A 14,257-nucleotide genomic window follows, 5' to 3' on the forward strand; every position below is an offset into this window, starting at 1 on the left:
GTGTGTAAGGGAGTCTGACCAGGTGATCTCCAAGGTCCTCTCCATTTAAGATAATAATCTGATTCAGTGGTGATGAGAGGATAAGAGACCGAGACCCATGTTTCAGCTCCAGCTCTGCCATGGTTCCCTGTGTGACCTTGAGAGAGTCACCTCTCTCTGGCCTGCCTCCCATCTTTTCAGTGAGAGGATCTCATCCCTCCAAGAATCTGAATTTTAAGGTATCTGTGCTGCCGAGCAAACAACTTATAATAACAAGAGTGACCACTTAGAAATCAACTGAGAGAATGGTTATTTTTGCAGGGCCTGGGCCTCTTGCAGTGAACTAGTACGCTGTACCTACTAGGAAATGCCTTATGTTTATATACAGCATCCCAGTGGCCCTATGAGGGGGATATCACTATTCATATTTTTTAGATAAGAAAACTGAGGCTCAGAGCAGTTAAGCAATTTGCCTAAGGTCACACAGCTAGTTAAGTGGCAGACTCAGAATTCAGACCCAGGGCCACATAATTCCAAACCCACATTCCTTTACCTGCATTGTGTGGCTTCCTGTGAAGGGATGAGCACCTAGATTAGGAGGGGCTGTGAGAAGAGACAGAACTGATGGTGGTGGGGTGGTGAGAGCATTCTTGTGACCCCTTGTCTCCACTCCCTGGATACTTGGGTCTCCCCTTCTTTCTTCTGATCCCTGTTTATATGGGACTGGTTTGAAGGATCAGAATCCTTACTTCTGAGACTCACTGGAAAAGGAATAGGGAAAGGACTCAAGGTAATATCACTTCCTCCCAGGTACACATTGTGCCTTGCAGTTTAACAAGGGTTTTCGTAACCATTCCCTCATTTGATTTCACAACCCAGATGGGAGTGCCCCCATTTCACAGAGGAGGAAACTGAGGCCCAGAGAAGAGAAGTGACTCACCTAAGGTCATCTGGCCTCTGACTCCCAGAAGGCCCTTTCTCCTGCAGTCTTGCCTTTGCAGGCTGGGTCCTGAAGTTTGGGGACCTCGAGTTTCAGTAAGAGCAAGTGAGCCCAAGTAGTCATGCACTCGTCCCCTCCTCTATGCTGGGCTCCCTGTTCTAGGCCAGGGGAGAAGGACACTGATAGCAGTAGGAAAAGCCTGAAGACGGGGTTCTAGCCCATTCTGCCCAGTTGTGTCTCTGACTTCAGAGGGTCCAGGCCCCTCTGCAGTCCCTCCCCATCTGTAGGATGGGAGAATCTCACCTTATTGGGTTGCTGTGAAAGCCTAGGGAGAGACTGGGTACAAAAACACTTTAGAAGCTGAAGGGTAACTGTTACCTCAGGGCCAGGAGTAAGAGTGGGAGGGGTACAGGGACCCCTCCTCTGAGATGGCTGGGCCTTGCCCAGGACACTCTGCTGCTCCCTCCCTCCCCACCTCAGAGGGGACCTCAAGGCCATTTGCCCCCAGGGCAGGGGCTCTCCTAGCCCCTGGGCTGGTCCTCATCAGAGCTCGTCTCCCAGCTCCTGTTTGCTCTGTCTGTCAGGAGGGCCAGATCTACTGCGGCCTCATGACCTGCCCAGACCCGGGCTGCCCTGCACCCCTCCTGCTGCCCGCCTCCTGCTGCCAGGCCTGCAAAGGTGAGTCTGTCCCTAGATCCGGCAGTGCCCGCCCATCCCACCGCAGGGACCTAGCCATGGACTGTTAGGGGGGAACCTCAGGGGACACCAAGCATGTAGCAAACCATTCTTTCCTCAGGGCAGTGGCTTAGCTGCAGCCTCTAGAAAGCTAAGCCTGTGTCAGAGGCTGATGTGCATTATTTTTTATTGCAATCTCAGGGAGCAGGAAGGAGGGGAAGGGAGAGTGAAGCAGGGAGGGAGGGAAAAACAACACAGGAATGTGCTGGGGAGCTGGCCTTTGCTTGAGATCAAGTGTGACCTCTTGCTCTAAGTGGCCTTCTGCTCCTCAGAAAAGTCTGGAGGTGATAGCGGAGGAGGAGGAATTTGCCCGACAGCCACCAGCTCTCACTGGTCAAAGATTCACCCCAAGGCGGGGTGATTCCCTCACACTCCCCGGTTGTGCTAGGCTGTCCTGGGAGTGGGAGGTGGGAGTGGGGCAGGGTAAGAAGTGGGGGCAGAGACATGGAGGAGGTGTGGCACGAGGGCACCCGCCGGCAGGTTGAGTCTGAGGGAAGTTGGCTGGAGCCCATGTGAAGGGGGTGTTGCTGCAATGCCTGCAGTGAGGGGACAAAATCCCTGCAATCAAATGAGGCCAAGAGGATCAGAAGAGGCACGAGAGAGGGTCTGTACAGGCAGTGACCATGTCTCTTCCTGTCTTCCTCATGGCAGAGCTGGGCACAGGCCTGGGCTCACTGGAGCTCAGGGCACCCGTGTCAAGCAGAATCCAGGTAGCATCTCTGTATAGCACAGAGAGAGGCAACACACTGACGAGTGCGGGGCAAGCAGCTTGGGCAGAATGAAGTGCACAGGTGGCCGGACTGTCCCCTGTGGGCAGGACTTGAGGGGAGTGCTCCACTATAGAACGTTTCCCCAGATGCTGGCACTGTGGAAGGGCACCGGACCAGGAGCCAGGTGATCCCAGTTTAGTCCTGGTTCTTCCAGCTAATTCCTGCAGAGTCCTTCCCCTCTCTGGGCCTCAGCTGTGCTGTGTGTGCACTGAGAAATTGGCCTTGGTGATTTCTAATGCACAGGCTGATTCCAACGTTCTGGATCTTTGAACCCAGAATGCTCAGTGGTAGACACTCTGTATGTGAGGCAGGGGTGAAGGGGAGAGAATCCCACTCGGGGATCTAGGAAGCTGCAGGACTCCAGGGGGTTTTGTGTGCTGGTGCCCCAGGGTGTAGGGGATGAAGGAGTCCTAGGCTGTTCCAGTTGGAGGGGCAGAGGGGCTAGAGGGCAACCACGGGTGGGTATAATGTAGACCAAGTCTGGTGACTTCATGCGTGGCTGGGCAGAGAGGCTGCCCAGGGGACTGCAGCTAAGCAGGCTGGGATTCAGAGCCCTTGGGCCATCCGCGACGACACTGAACAAGATGCTCTGGCCCAGCCAAGTGGTTCAGTCTTAAGTGACCAAGAGGCCAGTGTGGGGAAACTGAGGCAGTGGCCCAGTTGTAGGGACTTCATCAACCCAAGGGTGAGGCGACGCTGTAATGAGAAGTAGGAATAAGTCCCCAACGGGGCAAAGGGACCTACTGGTGTGGGGGGCTGCAGAAGTGGCCACAGGCCTTGGAGGGGCAGAGCCTAGAGGTGGTGGCCTGCAGGGCTCTGGCCCCAAGGCTGGGGAAGCGGAGGCTGACCTGACTCCCTTTGGGTTTCCAGATGGGTCAAGTGAGAAATCAGCTGAAGAGGACACCACGCAGTCACCCCGTGGGGTGGTGAGTGCACAGCTTTAGGGACAGGGTGGGGAGAGGAGGGGAGGGGGCTGGTATCCAGGGCCTAGATCTCCTTGCTCTGGAGCAGGCAATACCAGTTGTGGTCCTCATTTCTCATCTGTGCCCTGGGTCAGCTCCATTAGCCGCCACCAGGTTCCAGGCCCTCTCCTTAGACTTCCATCCTGGCTCCCACCGTGGGCTGAGGAGTCAGGAGGGGTCTGGGAAAAAACACCACACAGGGCAGGAGCAGGCCCCAAGCTTCCCGATTTCCCTCCTGGAAAATTCTGACGCTGTTCCGTCCAGAGCCTGTGTCTGTCCTTATTCAGGCCGCCTCTGGGCAGCATGTCCCCCAGGGGAGTGGCCTCTGACTTGGGCCAACCTTCCCCATCTAGCTCCTGAGGTACCAGTTCTTTGTCTGGGGCTACCTCACTGTTGCTGGCTCCATCTTGACCCCTCTCGATCTTGGTCTAGAGTTAAGATGAGCTAACCTGCCCAGCGCCCTCTGGTCAGAGAGAAAGAGGTGGGAGAATGGGCTCACACACTGACTCACGTCCCTGTCTGCCACCTGTGCTATGTCTATGATGTGAATAGCTCCACCTGCTCTTTCATCCTGGGTCACCTGGACCCTGGGGGACTCGAAGGGGGGAGGGGGTTCCCCTTCCCAGAGACTCCCCGGGGGTCTGAACGAATGAGCTCTCCCTTCTCCCCTGCCAGCTCACCCCCACTTCCCAGGCTGGGCTTTGTCTAGCGGGTCCTGGGCCATGGGACCTGACCATGTCATCCCCCTTCCTCCCCATCCTCTCCCCAGGAGGCAGCTAAGTGAAACCCACCAGACTTAGTTCCAGGCCCCGAGCAGCTACTTACTGACTTGCTGGATGCCGTGGGCAAGTCACCAATTAGGGGGCTGGGCTCTTCAATTCCTTTCTGCCTCTATTCTACTTGACAAGCATTTCCTGGGTGCCTCCTGTGTGCCTGGGCCTGTGCTGGGGCCTGGGACACAGTTTCCACTCTAGGAGCTCTTGTGGGCTCAGTCCAGCCATCAGAGGACTGACTCAGAGACTGTACAGTCAGAAAGGGGCTGCAGAAGAAGGCATGTGAGTGACTCAGGGTCAGTGACGGGGTGGTAAGCTCTGCCCCTTGCCCCCAGCCCACTTGCTCCTCTCCCACGGCCTGGAGCTCCCAATCCCCAATCTCTGGACTGGGGAGTCCCTGCCCTGTTAGGCTGCCTTCACACACACACCCTTTGTTCTCACTGCCAGCCCTCCCAAGACCTGATCTGGAGGGGTGGGGTCTCGGGATGTTGGATTCCAGGGACTCAGGAAAGGAGGCTCCCAAGACCCATCACCTCCAGACAGGGCCTGCTCTCAGTCCTCCTGCCTGTGGGATTCCGGGGCCTGGTGGGATCTTCAGAGGCCCATCCCCTGTCCCATCACCTAGATCTTCTTGGACAAAGAAGAATTTCCTGACTCATCCCCACTACATTCTCATCTTCCATTTCTTACATATTAAGTTCTCCAGGTCCCTGATCACTTATGTCTCCCAGATCAAGACCTCAGTACCCTTGCCCATCTCAGCCCCAAGGCTCTGGCTCTGCCAGCCTGAGAAGGGCTCAGTGGAGGCTGGATTTCCAAACCACTATCCTCTGAGAGTTTTCAAAGGCCCATTGCCTGGGAACATCTTCGACCCCATCCAGATCTTCTTTCTACCCAGAGCCTATGCCCTGTCTTCCCTGGGCCGTCAGGCTCAGTCACTAGAGCCATCCTTAGGCCTCTCACCGCAGCCTCTGTCTGGCTGCTCCTGCACTGGCAGTGGCCTGTCGGTGAGCTGCATCCTTCCTGCCCTTTGCAGAGACATTCCCAGGATCCGTGTTCAGGGGACGGTGGGAGAAAGAGAGACCCGAGCACCCCAAGCCCCACTGGCCCCAGCGCCCCCCTGGGCTTCCTCCCTCGCCACTTCCGACCGAAGGAGGCAGGCAGCACGACAGTCAAGATTGTTCTGAAGGAGAAACATAAGAAAGGTGGGAACTGGAGCCTCTGCCCACCCCTGAGGTGGGAAAGGGGGGCCCTGACTGCTCCCACTTCGATCCCTGCACCTCCACTGAGCGGTTCCCCAATCTCAACTTGGCCGTGAGCTTGTAGACCCCTAGAACGTCGGGTCTAAACCCCCATTTGACAGATGAGGACACAGGTTCAGAGTATTGAGTCAGAGACAGAACCAGTCCTGGAACCAGGACTACGGGCCATACAACAATATTTTTTTTAGCATCTGCCATGTCTTTGCTGGGAATTGAGGGACACAGAACAGAGAGATGAAAATGGTCCCTGTCTTCCAGGAGCACATAGACTAGTAGGGGAGACAGACATGTACATTAATTATTATAAGATAAGGAAGTGGTGAGGGAAGGTTTCTGATGAAGGAAGGAGGAAGCAGAGCTGGGCTGCAGGATGATGGTTGGGATGGATCAGGGAAGGAGGCTAAGGGGACAACTGTGGCAGCAGAGGGGGAGGAAAGAGGCCTCACTGCAGGGCACCCTGATTGGTGGAGCGGGAGGGGCTGCAGAGGCATCCGTCCAGCCCCTCTCTGGACAGATGGGACACTGAGGCTGAGAAGGGAGAAGGGACCTGACAGAGCTCACATGGCCAGGCAGTGACAGCACTTGATCACAGGTCTCCTACTGTCAGGCCATCCCTCCCCGTGCCCCACTGGAGGTGCCTGTGAACAGCAGGACTCTCCATCTTCGGCAAGAACTTACTGGCCCATCTCGGCCCTGAGTGCTGAGATGGGGGATGTCAGGGACAGAGGACTGGTTTACTCCCTGGCCTCCACTTTGCAGGCAGTGTGGCTGGGCCAGACTGGTGGAGCAGGGGCGCCCCAAGGACCTACTCCCAGCCGTTACTGGACTCTGACCCGAGTCCGAGGCACTGACCCTCCTCCCTTCCTGCCCTCCCAGCCTGTGTGCATGGCGGGAAGACGTACTCCCATGGGGAGGTGTGGCACCCAGCCTTCCGCTCCTTCGGACCCCTGCCCTGCATCCTGTGCACCTGTCAGGACGGCCGCCAGGACTGCCAGCGGGTGACCTGCCCCACTGAGTACCCCTGCCGTCAGCCCAAGAAAGTGGCTGGGAAGTGCTGCAAGATTTGTCCAGGTACAAAGAGAGCCTGGGGGCAGGGAGGGCACTGGCCAGAGTGAGCCATGGGTCTCTCTCCCCAGAGCACAGACACTTGGAACATCTCTGACATGGATGGGGCATGGACTCAGAGCCAGGGGATGTAGGGGTTATTATTACATGCACAGAATGTTAGAAGCACAGCAGTGAAAAATGCCCAACTCATAAAATATTAGACTTATGGAACCATCTACTGTTACAGATTCAGAGACTTTCAGACATGCATAGAATCAAATAATGTCCTGGATTCTGTGAAGTCATAAAATATTAGGCTATTAGGACTTTTAAGAGGAATGGCCAACATTTATTGAGCACTTACCATGTGCCGGGTAGGTATTTTGGCTGAATTCATGTAATCCTCACCAAAATGGACAAGGCAGGCATCTTTATCTCCATTTTACAGAATGAGAAGATAAATACCTTGTCCCAGGTCCCAAAGCTGTAAGTGACAGAGCTGGGAAATGAACCCTGTCTGTCTTATTCCAAAGACAATTCCCTCTTTTACTTTACTTATTTATTTATTTTGGCCGCGCAGCACGGCTTGCAGGATCTTAGTTCCCTGACCAGGGATCGGATCCCAGGCCCACAGCAGTGAAAGCCCCGAGTCCTAACCACTGGACTGCCAGGGAATTCCCACAAAGACAATGCTCTTGACCACTGCTGTCTTCCTTCAATCCTCATCAACATATGGGAAAACTGAGACCCAGAGAAGGGAAGGGAACTTCCTAAGTCACACAGCAAAAGAGCAGTGGAGCTGGAACTGGAACTCCTTCTAGTACCTGTCCCGTATCACACTCATCGTCATCATTACTGCCATCGTCACCTCAATCCCTCCCAAACCTTTCATTCTATGTGTGTTCAGAGTGAGCCTGTGCTGGGTGGTATGAGTGACTCAGAAGACTTGGAGAACATGATTCCTGCCCTTCACCCTGTGGGTTTATTTTAGAGAGAAAACATACCCAAGTGAAACAATTACAAGGCAATGCAAGGCAGTGTGGGATTAAGGGCCTGAGGGAGAGGCATAAGCAAGAAGGGTTTTACAAGCTACGGGTGGGAGGAAATGGTGCGCTGAGCTGTTCCAGGTGGGCTGCCTGGAAGAGGTGGAAGGTGAGCTGGGCCCTGAAGGGTGAGAAGTTTCCTGACATGCTAATCAATGGGAGGTGAATGGGGGAGAGGCCCCCTCTCTCTTCCCTAGAGACCTCCTTCTCTTCCCAGGGGCACCAGAACTTTCCCAAGGAGCCTATTGACCCTGAGGGGGATGTCAGACCAGTGGCCCCTCTTCCTGGGCTACCAGGGGTGGGGAAACAGAGTGTTCATAAGCTCCTTGTCTCTCGCAGAGGACAAGGCAGACCCTGACCACAGTGAGATCAGTGCCACCAAGTGTCCGAAGGCGCCGGGCCGGGTCCTCGTCCACACGTCAGTATCCCCAAGCCCGGACAACCTGCGTCGCTTTGCCCTCGAGCGTGAGGCTTCTGATCAGGTGGAGATCTACCTCTGGAAGCTGGTAAAAGGTGAGCAGTGGCCCACTCCCCCTCTGGCCTGTCCCCCTTCCTTTGCTCCAGACCCGCCAAGGGTGTTAAGGGAGTTTTGTTGATCAAGTGCCTCTGGCCCAGGAAGACCTGCCTTGGGCCACCTGCCAGCTTTGAGTCCCAGATTCCGAGATAGAGGGAGACTGATTCTATCTGACAATTCTGATAAGCTCACCCACTCTGAAATGCCAGGGCCTTGAAGTGCTCCCTCTCCTGGGGGAAAGGGGTTTTTACACTTTGTGAGGAGCCAGGACAGAGTAATGTCTACCCTGATAAAACAAAGAGCTGTCTATTGGTAGACTTTCAGCAGACTGGGAGGAGAGATCTTTTCAGGCAGGAGGGCCCTCACAGCATCCTCAAATCCTCAAGGCTAGTCTCATTCAGCCTTTTCTATAAGGTGGATTCTATCCCTCCAAGGTAAGTCGACATCAGAATATGTTTCTCATTCTGTGAGAAACTCACCCTGTTCATCAGGCTGCCAACTGAAGGTCAAGAGTTTTCAGTGATAAGGGAATTGCCGAGAGTTCAGTTTCGGGGCTCTTCTTGTAAAACATAAATCCCCTGGATAGAGTAAAACAAATTAAACCCTTTAACTGGGAATTAGCTCTAAGGTCAATTTACTGATGTGTTTGGCTGGCAGTGGGGAGGTGGGGGAGATGGGGGGTGGTGAAAGAGGGGATGATAATAAGAATGATGACAATGATAATAACAACCAATGTGTGAAGCACTTTGGAGTTTACAAAGTGCTTTCACGTTCATTATCTCATTTGATCCTCAACGATCCTGAGAGTTAGGTATTATTATCCCCATTTTACAGATGAGGAAACTGAGGCTCAGAGAGGTGAAGTACCTGGCCCAAGGCCACACAGCCAGTAAGTGGAGGACGGGAGCTAGAGCCCAGGTCTTGTGACGTCAGATGCGGCTCTTTCCCTGCTCTACTCTGCCCCCTGTCGTAGGAGGAATGGACGAAGAAAGCGGAGCTGTTCAGCCTGGAGAAGAGAAGACTCAGGGGGACAGGACCGCTGGCTTCATGGCTCTGAAGGACTGCCCCAGGCAGAGGGAGCAGTTGTGTTCTCAGTGACCACAAGGGTCAGAACAACAAGCAGGGGCTTTGGAATCAGACAGACCTGGGTTTGAATCCCGGCCCTGCCATTTCTTAGCTGTGTGGCCTTGGGCAATCACTTGACCTCTCTGGGCCTCAGATTTCTCTTCTGTTAATGGGGGAGAAGGGGTCTTGGAGGATTAAATGAAAGAATATAGGTACCACCCCTGACCTATAGTAAGTGCTAAAAATGTCAGCCTCCTTCTTATCCCGCCTCATCAGTTGGTTAGAATTGCAGAGAGGCAGGTTTCAGTTAATGAGAGGAAGCACCTTCTCAACCATAAAGCCTTCCTGCAGTGGAAGGGAGGAAGCAAGTTCCATTCACGCAAGTGTGCAAGCAAGGGCTGGGTGGGGATTTGGCCACTGGCTCAGGAGTAAGTTCAATAACCTTCATGATTGTTTTGAGCCTTGAGATTCCATCTTTCCCTGGACAGGTGGGGCTGCATGTTTATGCTGGGCCTCCTCCCACCCCTCTGTGACCAAAGAGAGTAACAGGCCCAGGCTCTGTCCTCAGGACCTCATGGCTCTGTGCCCTGGGTGCAGGAAGAGCTCCCTGGGAGCTGAGCTGGTCAGGGAAGGCTTTGTGGAGGATGGGCCTGAGCTGGACAGGATTTAGAAAGGCAAGAGGGGCACACTACAGGCAGGCCGACAGTGACAGCCTCAAACTCTGGTGCCAGAGCCCATGTTTACATGCCTGGTGCTCTGTGATTGATATTTAGCAGGTACTATATATAATGTGCTTCAATTCACCCACGTATAAGAAAGCTGAAGGGTACGTATTAATGCCCCATTTTGCAGATAAGAAAACTGAGTCTGAGAGGTAAAATGACTTGCTCAAAACCACACGGTTTAAACAGTAAAGCAAAGATTCAAACCCAGGTCTTACTGTCCCCAGTGCCGCCTCCACAAAGGTGACCTTATGCTTTTAGGGAAGGGCCTAAGGAAGGCCCAGGATGGCAGAGAAGGAGGCATGATAGCTCAAGGCAAAATCTCATTACGAGGCGGCCCAGCAAAAAGGAACAAGGTGGGGAGGACTCTTCAACTTCACAATGCCAGGCCCTGCCATCCTGTCACTAGCAAACCTTCCCCCACCCCGCCCCGCTATCTCCTGAGCCTCTGGGTGCCTGAAATGCCCCATCAGCCTCCCTGTCTGTTACCTCCCTGTCCCAGACTGTGAAAGTCAAAACAAACTCTCCCAAGGTCTGATCGTCAGTGGGAAATCTTTCCTGTTTCCTCACCCAGACAAGTGGAAACAGCAGGCCTTGGGGGCCAGGAGAGGAAGAGGGCAATTGGCCTGGACACAAAGTGAGCAGGTGAATGCTGAAAGCTGGGCTGAGGCCACACCACAGTGGGACCAGCCCCAGGCCCAGAGTCTGAGCAGAGAGTTGGCGCAGGGTTAAAGGGCTTTTTAGAGTCTAGAATTTCAGAGTAGAAGGGACCTCAGGGGTCTCAATTCCTCCCCCAACCCCAAGAAGGAAGTCCCCCTGCAGCCTCCCTGATGGTCTCTAGCCCCTGACTGCACACACCCCCTCCCCACCTCCAGACAGGTCGTTCACTTGCCATTCTGGGCATGGCTCTACCCAGAGAGGGTTCTTCACACTAAGCTAAGCCTGTCCTATCTCTTGGAACTCGCCCACCACTGCCACCTCTGCCCGGGACACACAGAGCCCAGCCACTCTCAGGCCTGGCACGCCCTTCAAAGAGCAAGAGGCACAACCATGACCCTCAGGCAAGCTCTTGATTCCAGGCCCAAGATCTCAGACCTTTCAATCATGCTTTATAGGCAACAGCGTGGGGACCTGCCCTCATCCCCGTTACCTCTCCAATTTGTGTTTGGGGGTTTGTGCAGTGGCAGGACTGGAGCACCAGGACCTGTCCCCATCTCATGCTTGTGATGTGGCCTGGGCCTTTGGAGCAAGTCTCTCCCATATTCTGGTCCTTGGCATCTGGACTAGGGGGCCTGAAGACAGTGCTGGGCATTCCCAGCTTCCTGGGCCTCAGTCCCAGGACCAGTGCTGTCTCTTCCCCTCGGTGGGATCCCACTTGGATTCCCATAAGCAAGGCCAGTTCTTGGTTTTCTTGAGGGCGGTGCTGGCCTAGCAGAGGTCTTGCTGTCACATCTGTTCTTTCTGGCCACAGACCCCGGTGGTAACAGCCGGCACGACATCACAGCCCATGTGCTCAGGGCCTCAGCGCCATGTGTGGTGCCTGTGCTCCCCAGGGGATGCAAACATCAGGAGATCCAGCTAATACCTCATTCCCCCTCAGGGCCTGGCCTACACAGGGTACACATATATTTGCTTATCCATCCATCCATGGATTCATTCATTCATTCATTCAGCATGCCTAATGTGGGCCAGGTGCGGGGAACCCAAGAGGAACACCCTCCCCGAGTTCCCAGTCTGGTAAGGGAGGCAAGAGCAGACACAATGATAGCACATTAGAAATAGGAACAATCACAAACAGAAGCCAAGAGCTGTGGGTAACCCAAGGAGGAAATTATAACTATTTGGGGGAAGAGGGAGAACCGAGGAAGACTTCCCAGGTGAGGCTGGGAGGATGAGTAGGAGTTCACCTGTGGCAATTGGAGAAGGTGTTTCAGCAGAGGGGGCAGCATATGTAAAGGCTTGGCCCCCTCAGGGACCTCAAGTAGCTGATTAGGACTGGAGCACAGGCAAGGCCACTCAGAGGGATGGGGTAAACTGAGCCTTGAGCTGAAAGGGAGACTACAACCCTGACACCTGTAGTGCTTGGGTGTCTGAAGCAAATCACCTATTGATTTTTATCATACGTTCTATGTCCAGAAAAAAGCTTGACCAGGCCCTACAGGCCTGGCAGCTTTTCTTCCTTCTTTCCTCCCTCCCTCCTGCCTTCCCCCTCTCTGCATTGTGGACAGGTGAGTGGTGTGAGAGCAGGAAGGTGACGGTGACAGGAGCAGGGTCACAGAAGGGGAATGACGGGGTAACATGCATATTTTCCAATGACCACAGTCAGGATCATAGATTAGAGGCAGGGTTAAAGGGGTCAGAAGTCTAGTGCAGTGACCCAGGCAAGGCATGATGGGGCCTGAATGGGAAGGGTGACAGTGGGGATGGGAGAACAGATTCAAAATATTTAGGGAATTTAGTCCACAGGATTTGGTGTCTGGTCAGAAAGGGGGAGGGGAGGGAGGTGACGGGGTCTGTCCCAGGTCTAAGTCACCCTGTTTCACTGACCACACACCCTGCCTTTCCTGCTCACGCCCTTGTCTCTGCCCTCAGGAATCTTCCACTTGATTCAGATCAAGAAAGTCAGGAAGCAAGACTTCCAGAAAGAGGCACAGAACTTCCGGTTGCTCACTGGCACCCACAAAGGTGGGACCCTGGGCTGAGGACTGGGGCCTGGGAAGAGAGCCGGGCTAGAAGCTGGGGCCTCCTGGGGAGTTCCAGGCTGCTGGTGCCGGGAGGAGGGCGGCTGTCAGCCACAGACGTCAGTTCCCGGCACAGGAATCCAGTGGGCGTCTGGGCCAGAGATTTCCCAACTCAGACGCTCTCGGGAGCTTGGGAGCGGGAAGGTAAAGCAGAGCCAGCTGGATTTGGTCTTGGGGGTGAGGGAGACAGGGCTGTCAGAGGTGGGGCTCTGAGCCCCTAAATCCTGGTGCTGCTTAGCGTCTCTCCACTGGAGCCTTTCCCACTGAAACCTTCTAACCACGTTCCTTCTGATGCCCTTAAGTTGCTCTACACTCCCCTGAGGAAGATGGACCCAGGTGGGTCTTCAGGTGGGGGAGAGGAAGTCACAGATGGGAGGGTCACCAACAGGAGTCAGGATACCAGCCCGGCCCACACATGTTGGTTGTTTGAAGGCGGGGTCATGTGTCAGAACCCTTTGGGATTTGGGGTGTGATGGGGTCCGCACCTCCCTCCTCCCTGTGGGCTCCAAACCCAGGCTACACAGTCCTCGTTGTCCTAAGTTTGCCCCACCCCAGTCACCCTGTCTCTGTTGTGCACATGCATGCACACACACACAACACACACACACACAACACACACACACACCCCTGCACATACACATACAGCACACACCCCTACACACACACACGACACTTCCTCTTTTCTCCATGCAGGTCACTGGAACATCTTCCTAGCCCAGACCCCGGAGCTGAAGGTCACGGCCAGTCCAGACAAAGTGACCAGGACCTTATAGCAAAGACCTGAACAGTTGCAGATGTGAGCTTTATTATTTTTGTTGTTATATATTAATAAATAAGAAGTTGCATTACCCCTCAACCCTGCCTGCTGAGTCCATATCCAGTCTCCACGTGTTCTCACAGTGACTGCAGGCAGGCAGTCACTGTGAGAACTGTGGTTATCCCCATTTCACAGGGCTGGAAACTGAGGCAGAAGGGGCAGAGACTTGCCCGTGTCCTCACGGTGAGTTGTTATGAGAGCCAGGGCTAGTTCCCCCAGCCTTCTGATGCAGACCCTTGTCTGCCATCGTGGCCTCTCCCCTGCTCTGTGCTGCTTCTGTGCCCAGCCCCCAACTACGGCGCCTCCTGCTTTTGTGGGCCGTCCCCCTCCCATAGCTCTTTGGCAGTGAGCCTAGGAAGGGGGACTGACTGGAGTTAGCCAGCGGAGGGGGGTGCATGGAGCCTCAAAGTGCTTTCCCAGCAGATATTCCAGGGATCCTTACAATTGTCAGCTACACTTTACAGTGAGGATGCCGAGTTTAGGGAGGAGCAGTAATCTGCCTGAAGCCACAGAGCAGGGTGGTAGCAGATTTGGAATTGGATGCCCGGTCTCTTGCTCCAAGCTAGCACTCGTCCCCGTTCCACCGTGACCAATGTTATAAACCCAAATATTCTCACCTCAGAGGATTTCCAAGACTTGGCAGTCAGATTGCCAACCCTGGCACCACGGTCTGGGAAGAAAGCCTAACAGTTACAATTAAAGACAACATCAGTAATTTATCCTGCCCGCGTGTACAATTCCTTGCCATTTCAAAGATGTTTTAATGCCCATGATTCTACTTAAGGTGAACTAGTATAGGAATTACCCCCGTTTTAGAGAGGAGAAAACAGAGGTTCAGGATCGGCCACTGTCTTCCCCAAAGCCTCACAGTGATGAGTGGTGAAGCC

At 54.3% G+C, this 14,257-nt stretch overlaps 1 protein-coding gene across 2 annotated transcripts in view; it reads left to right on the top strand.

Moving 5' to 3' along the window:
- The window catches only part of CHRDL2 (chordin like 2), a 31,343-nt gene extending 18,006 nt beyond the window's left edge, over window positions 1-13,337 (top strand). The window contains exons 5-12 of one of the 2 annotated variants that reach the window (XM_068555558.1): window positions 1,504-1,597; window positions 3,295-3,350; window positions 5,196-5,364; window positions 6,298-6,492; window positions 7,851-8,024; window positions 8,860-8,914; window positions 12,405-12,497; window positions 13,247-13,337. In XM_068555558.1, the coding sequence (XP_068411659.1) occupies window positions 1,504-1,597; window positions 3,295-3,350; window positions 5,196-5,364; window positions 6,298-6,492; window positions 7,851-8,024; window positions 8,860-8,914; window positions 12,405-12,497; window positions 13,247-13,337 (927 nt within the window). The remainder of the gene's footprint in view (window positions 1-1,503; window positions 1,598-3,294; window positions 3,351-5,195; window positions 5,365-6,297; window positions 6,493-7,850; window positions 8,025-8,859; window positions 8,915-12,404; window positions 12,498-13,246) is intronic. The other variant, XM_068555559.1, reaches the window with a different exon arrangement.
- The last annotated feature ends 920 nt before the right edge of the window (window positions 13,338-14,257 follow it).

This window comes from Eschrichtius robustus, chromosome 11 (assembly GCF_028021215.1).
Source record: "Eschrichtius robustus isolate mEscRob2 chromosome 11, mEscRob2.pri, whole genome shotgun sequence".
NCBI lineage: Eukaryota > Metazoa > Chordata > Mammalia > Artiodactyla > Eschrichtiidae > Eschrichtius > Eschrichtius robustus.